The sequence below is a fragment of the Drosophila arizonae genome, chromosome 4, assembly GCF_054131065.1.
Source record: "Drosophila arizonae isolate 15081-1271.41 chromosome 4, UAZ_ARI_1.0, whole genome shotgun sequence".
In the NCBI taxonomy this organism is placed as follows: domain Eukaryota; kingdom Metazoa; phylum Arthropoda; class Insecta; order Diptera; family Drosophilidae; genus Drosophila; species Drosophila arizonae.
The window spans coordinates 20,827,038-20,840,632 of record NC_142924.1 but is presented as its reverse complement, the minus strand read 5'-3'; the positions used below and the strand labels follow the sequence as shown (position 1 = coordinate 20,840,632).

General features: G+C 37.4%; 1 protein-coding gene and 1 long non-coding RNA gene across 5 annotated transcripts in view; one reads left to right on the top strand and one right to left on the bottom strand.

Moving 5' to 3' along the window:
• The window catches only part of LOC108612786 (androgen-induced gene 1 protein), a 34,654-nt gene extending 33,399 nt beyond the window's left edge, over window positions 1-1,255 (bottom strand). For 2 of the 4 annotated variants that reach the window (XR_016270061.1, XR_016270062.1), the window contains exon 1: window positions 53-158. Coding sequence is in view for 1 of the 4 variants with exons in the window: in XM_089468808.1 (XP_089324934.1) it covers window positions 524-1,195 (672 nt within the window). In the remaining 3 variants the exon portion in view is untranslated. Of the gene's footprint in view, window positions 1-52 lie in introns of all 4 variants that reach the window. The other 2 variants (XR_016270063.1, XM_089468808.1) reach the window with 2 other exon arrangements.
• Window positions 1,256-1,320: 65 nt separating this feature from the next.
• On the top strand, window positions 1,321-4,455 carry LOC149269383 (uncharacterized). The gene is made up of 3 exons (XR_016270066.1): window positions 1,321-1,427; window positions 3,626-3,873; window positions 4,111-4,455. It is a non-coding gene; the product is annotated as an uncharacterized LOC149269383 (long non-coding RNA).
• Window positions 4,456-13,595: the final 9,140 nt, after the last annotated feature.

Below are 13,595 nucleotides of genomic sequence, written 5' to 3'. Positions count from 1 at the left end.
ATTATATAATTTTATATATACACTCTGAGCACACACAAATGCACACACTCACACTATACAATTATCATACACTTGTCATGGTCAAGGTTTTCGGTAACCGACTCGACTGTAACAATTGAAAAACTGAAAAACTCTAAAGTGGATTCTACGTTTATAACCCTAAGCATCGCCACGTCCCTTGAGTTCGAGTGCAGCGAATCGATTTGAGTTAATTCCACGCTTCGACGACCGCAAAAGAAAAGAAGCAAACCTCAAACCTTGACAAAAGTGCAGGCCAACCCTTGGCACGGACAGCACAGTCCGCTTCGCATTTGGTTTTTGGGCTTGGTTTTTACTTTACTCGAGCTCTCGCACTCGTAACATTTTGACAAGTCAATTGTCATTATTATTGCCTTCAATTTCCGTTGGCCCTCGAGCAGCGAGTCGACTTCAGCGCATTTCTATGCAAATTTAATACCCCCAACCCCCCAAAGCAGTCAACATGAATTGGAGAAACGGAAATTGCTTTATTAGGAACCATTCCTTAGGGCCCACTCTCCTTGGAGCACTTCCAGAGCGCACAGTTTATACGCTCGCCGACCAGGTAGTAGCCAAAGGCCGCCACTATGACCACAGCGAAGAAGCAAATCCGTGTCACTGGCAACAGTGCACCTAGGAACGGATAGATCCACTTGCCCGTGGAGTAAACCACGTAATACATCCAAATTAGATAAAGCAGGAGGGCAGTCGTGAGGGCCGAAAGTCCATGGCTACGTTTCGGATACTGATGCGCACTGATGTACAGATCCAGGAACGGATAGATCGAGACACCGCAGTGCATGGTCCAGTTGAGCCACTCGGGATAGATCACCTGAATGAAGGACGGAAATATCGACTCGCCATCGATGACGCACAGCGTCCAGAAGGTCAAGCTCACAGTTAGGGCCAGCGGCAGCACAAGGCTGGCCAGCAGATAGTCCCGCAGCTGGCGCAGTCGGCGCAGCCTCAGCAGATCGTGCAGAATGGCGATCAGATAGTAAATGCACTGCAGCACTCCGTTGAGAAAGGTCAGGTACTTGAATTTGCCACCCACGGACGGCAGCACTCCAAAATAAATGGCTAGGTATGGCATCTGCACATATAAGTACTCATAGTAGACCGTATATCCAAGATGCACACCGGCCAGCAAGTGGAGCACGAGGCTCGTCTTATGCATATTTGCTAACCACAAACGTTGCTCCACCTAGACGATAAATTGTCAATGTCACTATAAATAGGCCATAGACCATTAACAGCTGTGACGTTATGGATCACACTTGATTTGTTATGGTTTTTGATACTCTTATTAAAAATCGTTGTGGCGTTTTGTGTTACTCAAAGTAATCAGTGCGTGTCTTGGCTTTCTAGTATTTAGTTAGGTCAATTTTCAATATAATTCTTGGTGTTTGGTAAGTTTCTAGCTTATTTTAAAATTATGACACATATGAATTTTTATTGCACGCGTTCTCTTTTTCTGGTTCTGATAGAACTTGATATAGGACATTTTTATTTTTTTATAATTTTACATTTTAGTCACAATCTGTTTTAAATTAAACAAAATGCCAATTGACTAAAAATTCCTATTAGGTAACCTGAAATTAATCCATATATGTACCTTGTTTAGGAAAATACTTTATGAATTTGATTTGAGCTAAAGTTCTTTCTTTTAAAAGTTGTCAATTCCTTGTACCAATTCTCTCTCTCTCTCTCTCTCTCGCTCTCTCTCTTTTTCTCTTTGTCTACCTCCCTCTCTACTTCCTTCCTTCCTTATCTATCTCCCTCTATCTACCTCTCTCTCTCTCTCGTTTGCACAGTTTATATATACAAAATATATTCAGCTCTATCCTAAACATATTCCATAAAACATCAATGCAAATATAGCACATTAAAAAACAAAATTTAAATGAAAATTTTTTAACAGTATTTTGCGATTAGGATTACTTTTGATTCATATATGAACATTTTCAAATGATTTTTGAATGTGCATCAAAAACCTAAGCGGCTTAACAGATTGCAAAGTTAACTTGAATATTTCAGAGCTCACTTGAGTTGTTAGTGAAACATTTTGCAGATTATTTTTCTTTGGCTTGAGACTTTTGCTGGGACAGAGCGAAGACAAACAAATGGAGGAGGCAACTGTGTGCTGCTCAAGGACTCTTGTCACTTTTACCGTATTTACACACACACACACACACACACGAAACGCCTCTAACTCAATTAGGCTGCCACATTTATTGTGCAAATATAAAAATTACTTGCGCCGCATGTAAATAAAAAGTAAACAAACAAAAAGAATCAGCAACAGTGAGGCGCATCCTTAACGAAAAGGACACAGACTTAACCCCATGTCTCAGGCCAATGTAAACGTCTTTATTGCGTCATGTTTTATTCTCTTCTTCAGCGTTTCCCTTTTGCCTTTTGGCTGTGTGTGTGTGTGCGATAATGGAAGCGGAGTACACAGCAAGGTGCTGAGCCATTATTCGAAATGAAAATATTGTCTCTTATAACATTTCATGTGCAAAGCCCAAACGTAAGCAAAACAAATTGCAGTTTTCAAGCTACTGAAAGATGACAACTCTCTAGCTCAACTGAATGACATTTTGTGAATACTTCGAATAGGACTGTAGTAGAACCAATATACTTTCAATTTGATTAGAAGTTATAAGATTAGGATTATTATTTTTGTATTATAAATATTATATAATTTTATGATTATTATTATACTTATTCACCAAAGTGAAATGAGTATATTCTTTTTATACCCTGAACCCATTGAAAATGGGAAATCAGGGTATAATGGTTTTGTGAAAAGTATGTAACAGGCAGAAGGAATCATCGCAGACCCCATAAAGTATATATATTCTTGATCAGGACGACGAGCTGAGTCGATATAGCCCTGTCCGTCTGTCCGTCCGTCCGTCCGTCCGTCCGTCCGTCCGTCCGTATGAGCAAAAGGATCTCAGAAGATATAAGAGCTAGAGAGCTGAAATTTGGCAAGCATACTCGTGTATACCATAGGCAGTACAAGTTTGCTTTATTTTTTCGATAACTCATCCGATAACTTTTTTATCGAGAATAATCGAAAAATCGACAATGTTTTTTCAGCTTATTTTGAACACTTTTAGACCTGGAGACTTCAAATTTGCGTTGTATATAAAGTTAATGGATACAAAGATTTTGTAATTTACAGATTTTGGATACCACGCCCCCTTCGCCCCCAATTTGTAAAAAACGCATTTCAAGTACTAGAGACTTGTGCTTTGAAATGTACACACATTTAAGCCATATGATTACGCTCTAAAAGTTTCATTAAGATCGTATGTCTACAAAAGAAATTATTCAACAAATAAATTCTCGTTATATTGCCCACACTGCAGTGCAGCCCAAGCGCAGCCGCTGCTAGCTGCGCAGTTTGCAAAGCGCGTGCTTATACGTGCATGTGTATGTATGTGTGCATAAAAGAAGTCCAGAATGATTAGAATATCAGTTTGGAGGGTTCAGGGTATCTCCTAGTCGAGCAGTCTCGACTGGAGCCTTCTTACTTGTTTTTACTATATTTAAATATTATATAATATTATTCTTTTCAAAAACAGTCCATTTCGTTTAGAAATCAATATTTTCAGACTTTCCTCGTTTCATGTGACGGACTGTAACTGTGGAGTATCTGAACAGCGAGCAAATTGAAAGAGCGGAAGACATAGAATATTGTTGCGGTTCCTTAAAATCGCAGTTGGCATAAATAAATATATAATCAGGTTAATCTTAAGAGAGAATCTACAGTAATGTAACTCTATTTTCGCGCTAGAGAATAAAGACTGTGAATGGTCTAGTATCGAATATTTGCCACACATTCAGGTATTTGTGAAAATCAACTAACTTATATACTAAAATACTACCAGACTCACTAATACCATACCATACATAATATACTCATAATATACTTATATATTCATGAGATGGTAAATTGGAAATTGGTTTCAAATCATTTGAAATAAAGAAAATAAATAAATTAAATCAATGAGTAAGCAAATATTTATAAAATACACATGTAATTGCCAAATTCCGTTAACTTTTACCCTACGACTATTTTAGATCTATTCGAAGATGGCGCCATTTAATCAGCTGAAAATCCCATAATTCATATTTCATTTTCGAAGAGCCAACCCCAAATTGATATACGTGTTCACTTACATTCCGGCAACTGCAAAATATCAGCTGTAACATGGGCATGCTCTAACTGAGCAAGGGATCTCTTAATGGTTTCGTCTTTTTGGCCAGCTGATTTGACCTTCCATCGACCGTCTGTCCATTGCAACTCACGTGGCAACCACCAAAGTGAGCCGCTACTCACATTTCAACGCCATATGCCATAGGGCTGTGTGGTCAGCGAGTGGCGACCCAACCGCAGGGCAATTAAATGCGAGTGCGCACTGTAAATATTTATTTGTTTTTCCTTTGGCGGCGGCCAGCTTCCAGGCCGTTCGCTTTGTAGCCTTATCGAAGCGCATCTTCATCTGTAATTAAGACTAACACGGCTCGACCCGACTCGACCCGGCTCGAGCATATGGCCAACGAAACGAAATGGCGAAATGGCCTCACTGAAAGGCGTAGCGCGCACAATTTCGATATTGATTTCGTTGCGCCCTGTCGCTGTCTCTGTCCCCGTCCCTGGGCCCTTCCCCGTCTCCGTTCTCATCCTCGTCGTAATTAGTTGTAATGCGAGCATCTAGAGCCTACAAGAGCTGTCCGTTCGCTGTTCGTTCACTCATCAAACGGTTTTGTATTCAAGTGTTTATCGGATTGTTCCCTTGGGCTGGCGGGGATGCGGCGCCTCGAGCAGTGCTCGGAATTTCAATCATAGTGTCCGTTCCGTGGCTCGGACAAGCCAGGCCAGGCTCGGACGAGCAGCAGCACGTCTCAATTGAAGTTAGCTCTAGTAGTTTTTCAATTTCTGCACAGGATATGTGAAGGGGCCTTGGAGCACCGCCAGCAATAACAACAATAACAACAACATCAGCAACAAAAGCTGCACTGTATGTCAGTTTATGCCCCGTAGCGACCCCCTCACTGCAGCTGCCTCGTGTCCCAAGTGGATAAGGCAAGCTGACAGAAACAGGCGACAACAGGAGCAGCAACAAAAACAAAAACAACACGCAGGACATCTTCAAAACAAAAACTGCCATTTGGAGTGCGCCCCGAGCCTTGTTCTTGTCTCATCTGCGATTTGCAATTGGCTGCTGTCGAATTGGAATTGAAGTGCCGCACTTCAGATTGCCCCAAGCGTCCTACAAATGGGGGCCGATAGATGAGTAGAAGACGGAGCAAGAGGAGGAGACAGGGAAGGAAAAGGCTATAGGCTATACAATATATGTGTGTATGTATGACATGTGTGTGGCGCTTTATGGCGCCCGGCAACACATGTCCCAGTGCAACACACTCAAGTATTTATGTTCGAGTACGCTCTACGAGCTAAGAGCAGGGAATTGCAACATCGATGTATCGATAGGCGATAGATTGAAACGACTGTTGATAGACAAAGAAAAGATATGCCGATCTATAATAATGTAATGAGATGTGATGATAGTTTGTCGATAGTCGCAATTTGATAATTAGTGGAGTGGAGTGACAATTTTCGATAATTAATAATCGATAGTTGAGAGAATTGCTGCTTGACGATAGACCAAAGTTATTCTAGTGATATTTATATGACAAGCTTACACATTTATGTAGATATATACATTAGCTAAATACAATATATCCATTATTTGATTATTAGTTGAGATTTGCAGACTTATCCATAGCTGAAAGAACACTGACGATATTGTTGGGCCATAAACTGAAGATAATCTAGCAATAAACATATAGTAGGGGTATATGTATATTAAGTAAATAAACTAAATACATCTATTTATCTATTTGATTACAATTCCTATCCTCCATGACCCCCCTAAAAGCTCACACAACAAAGACATCCATATGTCTCTATCTAATAGCTTCGGTGGAAGCTCCCCCTTCAGCAAATAAGCACTGGAGTCATTATTAAAGGTATTTTGAGGTCTCGTAAAAACGATCGATCAATATGAAAATAGTGAAATGATGTGATTCAGTAAACACCGTTCAAGGCCCCCCCACTCCGCCGTCGCAGTCGCCGTCGCAGTCACAGTCGCACTCTAGTCAATTAAGTTATGGGCCCCTTGTGAACTGCAGCAGCTCGCGGATGGACCCTGGTCGACCCTAGTGATAAATCAATCATGCTGCATTACCTACCAAAAGGGGTTAACGACTTTGTAGCAAAGCTGACGATTGACTGCCCGATGGACTCAAGTTTTCCAAAGGTTTTATCACAGCTGATATTATACAAACACCAAGTGGTGGTGGGGAGGAGGAATGGGAGCATACGAAATAACTGCCACACCCCACACAGGAACACACACTAGCACACACACATGGATTGGCAGACAGGGCACACGTGCCGGTACGGCCTGATACCTAACGGTTATCAGAGCGCCATGGCATCATTAACACAGATGGGACCCATTGATAAGTCTTCGTCGTCATCGGGCTGCCAGCTGTGGCTAAATAAACAGGCAACTCGCCGAAGGGCTGTGGGTGGGATATTGATGGGCATATATGTGTGCATGTATATATATGCATGTGGGTATATCCATATATTCAAATGCTAACATGTGTGTGTGCGTGTGTGCGTTCAATTGCCCATGGGTCGCATACCTTTGGCTTAGTGGCTTTATCATTGAGTCAGCCGAGCCGCCTGCACACGTGTGCTAATTTTCGGTCTTAGCCCCTAAATATTAGTTAGTGTAACACCAACTATGGGAAGCCGCACAAATGTTCCATCTCTTTGAAATTCATGGGGATGCCGCAAGCAGCAAGCAGCAATAACAATGCAAATAGTAGCTGAAAAGTGAGCGGACTTTACACAAATCAACGGGGCGGGGAAATACTCTGATAAATGTAAAAGCCCTCAAGGATGACTGGAAAGTATTCTTTCATAGCACATATATGAATACGAATCAGAATAATTTGAGGTGCTACTCAAGCATAATTAGAAATGTGTATAAGCCAAATTTATGTTATGATTTTCATTTAAGTATTAGAAGTAAAGGAGTAATTAGAAATATAATTAGAACTATATAGAGTGATAAAGCTTTTATTAGCAGTGTTGGAATCGGCCTAAATAGAATTACAAAATTAAATTTTATATTTATTGCATTATAAAACATTTAAGTATGACTGAAAGTAAATGTACGACTATGCTCACTCATACGTAATACGGAATTATATATGCATATAAGTATTCGTATAGGTTCTGCTATAAGTACAAAAATACTACGTATGAATATGTATATGCGTAAGTAAAATATATACATATATTAGTATGAGCATCAATTTTAGTAAAAGTAAAATTTTAATTCTAAATAATGAGCATGAATATATATGTATAAATAGAAATATAATTATAAGGTTTTACTTATAAAAGAATAGTATGAATATAAGTAAAAATTGAATGTATAAGTATAAGATCTATTGTAAATATAATTGTACGCCCAAGTATATATATAGTTCCATAAGTGAAAGTATATTTATAAACATAAGTATAGGTAAAATTAAGTCATTAGTATAAATATAAGTATCAGTAAATACATGAAACTTTGGGTATAAGAATTACTTTAAGTGCCAGTCTAAGCATAAGTATAAGTATGATTATAAATATAAGAATAAGTATATCTATTAGCTATATATTGAAGTGAAACTAGATGTATATCTATAATGATTCATTTATAATTTTCATGGTTTCAACAATTGATTTATTTACTTAATTGTTGAAGACACCAATAAAATAAAACAAAATAAAATACAATAAAAAAGACTAGTTTGTTTCACTAGTTCCGCAACGCAATCTACTCCGAACTAAACAAAGTCTAGGGCAAGCCCGAAATAGATAGAGTTCAAAGCATACAATGATTTTTTAGAATTGTTCAATTAATGTTCAGCCCAGCATCAATTTGCAAATTCTACTTCTCTCTGTCTCTCTGTCTGTCTCTTTTCTCTCTCTTTCTCTCTATCCCCTTCTGTTTCTGCTGCTGCCGCTGCTGTTGTTGTTGTTGGAGTCTTTAGCTTTTGCTTGCCATTTATTTATTTATTTGATTTGTCGCGCGTCGTTTTGCCTTCACAGTTAATTTACGGGTTTTAATTTATTAAATCAACAGCAAAAATAACAATCAACAACAGATGCTGCCACAGCAAGAGCAGTAATAGCAGCAGCAACGGCAACAGCAACGGCAACAGCAACAGCAACATCAGCAGCAGTTGTCTTTATATTGCCGCAATACTCAGATGAGAGGCAGAGGCAGCTACTGTTGATTTTTTAGCTTGATAATCTCTTTGTGCGCACTCGCACTCGTTTCACTCGTTGACGAGTCCGACGACAACAACAACAGCCACATCAAACTGAAAAGTCAATTGATGATTCAATTGATAATAGACTGAAACGTAGCGCTCAACTAAAAGACGACATCTAAAAATAGAACACGTTAATTACGAGCATGATAAGAACAACTCGAAGACATGAAAAGTAATTTATATATATATAAAACACACATACATATATAAATGTATGTTTATGTATTCTTTGAGAAACGATAAGTGATTGCCAGTTGAAAAACAATACAAACTGCATGAATAGCATATGTTGTACATATGGAATGCTATAAGAGAATAAATCAAAATCTTATTAACTAACTAAACTTTATATAAATATAAATATGTATAGCAAATATTTTTAAATACGAGTATTAATATATTATCATTCATGACTGCATTTCTATAAAAGCTGTTAGTATCCAAACTATCGACAGGTTTAAAATTATTTTTTTTTTTAAGTAGAATTTTATTAAATAAATAAATTTAAAACAAGTAAGAAAGCTCTAGTCGAGACTGCCCGACTACGAGATCCCCTGAACCCTTGGAGCAATAGATATTTCAATAATTTTTCGCGTCTTTCAGCTTACACAAGAAACACGCACACACACACACACACAGGCACGTACGCACACACAGGCACACATACACACACACGCATACAGACACACATACACACACACACACGCATACACACACAAACGCATACACACACACACACATACACAAACACATACACACACAAGCACCCACGCATAAACACGCATGGGCTGCAGTGTGCGCTTACTATGAGAACTTAATTGTTTAATAACTTTTTTTGTGGACGTACGATCTTCATGAAACTTTTAGATTATGATTATAACATGCATATGCATGTAATTGCCAAAGCACAAGTCTCTAGTATTTGAAATACTCTTTTTACAAAAGTGAGGGTGAGGGGGTGAATTTAGAGGTGGGGGGTTAATTTTGACAAAAACCGAAATTGTATAAATTGCATATAAGCATACATTAAAAATTTGGAGACTCTAGAATTAAAGGTGTAGAAGATATAATTTTATAACTGGTTTTCGATAAGGTTTTTTATCGATAAAAAAAAGATCGGGATGAGTTATCGATTTTTAATGATAAACTTGATATGCGCGCTGTAATTACGGACATTCTAAAAAAAATTTGAAGTCTCTAGCTCTTATATCTTCTGAAATCGACGCGTTCATACATACGGACAGACGGACAGACGGACAGACGGACAGACGGACGGACGGACAGACGGACAGACGGACAGACAGACGGACAGGGCCAAATCAACTCAGCTCGTCGCCCTGATCAAGAATATATATACTTTGTGGGGTCTGCCACGCCTCCTTCTGCCTGTTACATACATTTCAACAAAACCATTATACCCTGATTTCCCATTTTCAATGGGTTCAGGGTATAAAAAACAAGTAAGAAAGCTCTAGTCGAGACTGCTCGACTACGAGATCCCCTGAACCCTTGGAGCAATAGATATTTCAATAATTTTTCGCGTCTTTCAGCTTACACAAGAAACACGCACACACACACACAGGCATACATATACACACACGCATACAGACACACATACACACACACACACACGCATACATACACAAACGCATACACACACACATACACATACACACACACATACACAAACACATACACACACACATACACAAACACATACACACACAAGCACCCACGCATAAACACGCATGGGCTGCAGTGTGCGCTTACTATGAGAACTTAATTGCTTAATAACTTTTTTTGTGGACGTACGATCTTCATGAAACTTTCAGATTATAATTATAACATAGATATGCATGTTATTGCCAAAGCACAAGTCTCTAGTATTTGAAATACGCTTTTTACAAAAGTGAGGGTGAGGGGGTGAATTTAAGGGTGGGGGATAAATTTTAACAAAAACCGAAATTGTATAAATTGCATATAAGCATACATTAAAAATTTGGAGACTCTAGCAATAAAGGTGTAGAAGATATAATTTTATAACTGGTTGTTGATAAGGTTTTTTATCGATAAAAAAAGATCGGGATGAGTTATCGAATTTTAATGATAAACTTGATATGCGCGCTGTAATTACGGACATTTTAAAAAAATTTGAAGTCTCTAGCTCTTATATCTTCTGAAATCGACGCGTTCATACATACGGACAGACGGACAGACGGACAGACAGACGGACAGGGCCAAATCAACTCAGCTCGTCACCCTGATCAAGAATATATATACTTTGTGGGGTCTGCCACGCCTCCTTCTCCCTGTTACATACATTTCAACAAAACCATTATACCCTGATTTCCCATTGAAAATGGGTTCAGGGTATAAAAATTAGTTAAGCTAAAATTTCTCAATTTGAGCAATAGGACATATATCTTTTTTCCTTTCTAGTTTATTCGCATGATTTATCGATAAACTTATATTAAAAGTTACATCACTTCACATATCCGTCAGATTAACATATCATTATTTCAGTTTTATTTATATAATATTTTATATACAAATTTGACAAACACAGAAATTGCTGCAGAACGAATGGGACAAAGAAATAGAAAAGAAAATATACAAAAACATTTTGTTTAACTTTTAACTGTTTCGTAAAACAATATGTCAAAATTCCTGATAGAAATCTGGATCAAATTCGATTTGTTGTACAAATAAAATCGTATATCGTATGGAACATTATTACTATCTACTGGAAGACATATACAAATTCTATTTTAAATGTTATGCAAATGAAGTAAGTTCTAGTGTTACATCGGAAAACATTAAAAAACTAGTTCAAACATAAGGCAGCGCCCTTGTTGACAGCCAGCAAACCCTTTTCTTTAGCTAAATAACAAATTATCGCACCTTTTCATAGACCCATACCAAAGTAAAATAAAATAAAAACTAACATGGGTGAAGGGGTTTTCTTTCTGGTGGGAGAGTCGGTTAAAATTTTCAAAAACTAGAAAAAGAAAAAACAGCAATTTTCGCTGCCAGACGCAGCGGCGTACAAACAAAAACATCAACTATCAAAGCTTTCCGACACGACTGACTGCGACGGCCCCGTGCTGTCTTCAAAGTTCCGAATCCACGAGTCTCATCTTATCGCTACAGTCGCGCAGATGTCATACTCTATATGCATAGATTTATGTATATATGTACATGTATAGTATATATGCTCATATTTATATATAACCTAAGTACACACACACACACACACGGGTAAAGGCACACCCGGTCGCATTCACACTCATTTTCCTTTCAGTTCAGAGACTCTTCGTATTTTTGCGGCTGATAAGCTGCGCGCGCACATTCAAATATTTACAATAGACATTTGTACTAATTGCAGTGTACATATTTAGTTAGATTATTTATAAGTACGTATATGTATGAGAGTGTGTGTATGTGTGTGTGTGCGTGTATGCGTGTGCGTAAGCTTAAGTGGAACAAGAAAAGACAGTTGACCGATTGTAATTGCTGAAATACGTTACAAAATGGTCACGATTTGTCAATTGAAAATTGCCACACGACAACATAAAAGAGAGAAAGAAATAAAGAGGCAGAAAGTGAGTGAGAGGGAGAGAAAGAGAGAGCGGAGAATAAATCGATCAGTTTGACGATGCTTGCTTGGGAGTGCAGTATGAAAACTTGAGCTTCTATAATCTCGAACGAACAGTTGGGCGGACAAAAAGACGGACATTTCGCAATATCCAATATACTCATTTCACTTTTATGACACGAGAGAAAGAGAGAGAGAGAGAGAGAGAGAAGTTGCAATGCCAGCTTGGGAGTGTAATAAGAAATGTTGATGTTTTATAATCTGCAACTTGACTGGAAAATATATTCACGGGCAATATATACATAAAATATATGTGCTTTAATTAACACTAAATGTTTTGTACTAGAAAGCTCAACTGAAAAAGCTAGAACTTAATTTACTCAAGTTAATTAAACTGGATTTTAATTACATTGAAATTGTTGTCCAATGTAAACGAATAAATAGTTTTAGTCTTGTCAACATAAAGCAAACAAATGATAGTGGAATTTTTAAAGTTCATTTTGCAACAACACTCAAATGATTACCAAATATTATTGGATTCAAATTAGTTCCTTAGGCATAAAGCAAATACGCAAACTGCGAAAAATTGGCATTGCGCATCTAATCGAATCTATAAACTTTAGGGCTACATCTAGTCGAAAGTACCCTAACTCTTAACCCTCCAAAATTGATTAAAATTTTTATATCTATTATCATTATTATTTTTGTATATTTATTAAAATAGTATTATTTATTTTTTATGAATTTTTTTTTATTTTTATAAAAACTTTATACTTATTATACCCTGAACCCATTGAAAATGGGAAATCAGGGTATAATGGTTTTGTTAAAAGTATGTAACAGGCAGAAGGAGGCGTGGCAGACCCCACAAAGTATATATATTCTTGATCAGGGCGACGAGCTGAGTCGATTTGGCCCTGTCCGTCTGTCTGTCCGTCCGTCCGTCCGTATGTATGAACGCGTCGATTTCAGAAGATATAAGAGCTAGAGACTTCAAATTTTTTTTAAAATGTCCGTAATTACAGCGCGCATATCAAGTTTATCATTAAAAATCGATAACTCATCCCGATCTTTTTTTATCGATAAAAAACCTTATCGAAAACCAGTTATAAAATTATATCTTCTACACCTTTATTGCTAGAGTCTCCAAATTTTTAATGTATGCTTATATGCAATTTATAAAATTTCGGTTTTTGTTAAAATGCGTGGATGCATGTGTATGTATGTGTGCATAAAAGAAGTGCAGAATGATTAGAATATCAGCTTGGAGGGTTCAGGGTATCTCCTAGTCGAGCAGTCTCGACTGGAGCTTTCTTACTTGTTTTTCAATTATTTTATATGTAGATTTACTGTTTTTCATTTTCAAGTTTATTAATTTTATTATTATAATTGTAAGCCCAAATTCAGCATACATTTTTGCAACAGTCTTCCTTATATTTTCTATACTTTAAAATTAATAATAAAAATCGTATTTTTTTATTTTTATTTGTTATTATAGGCAGTGAACTACATTCGCAAATCATAAATAGCTTAAAAATAGTTTACCATCAAATCAAATATT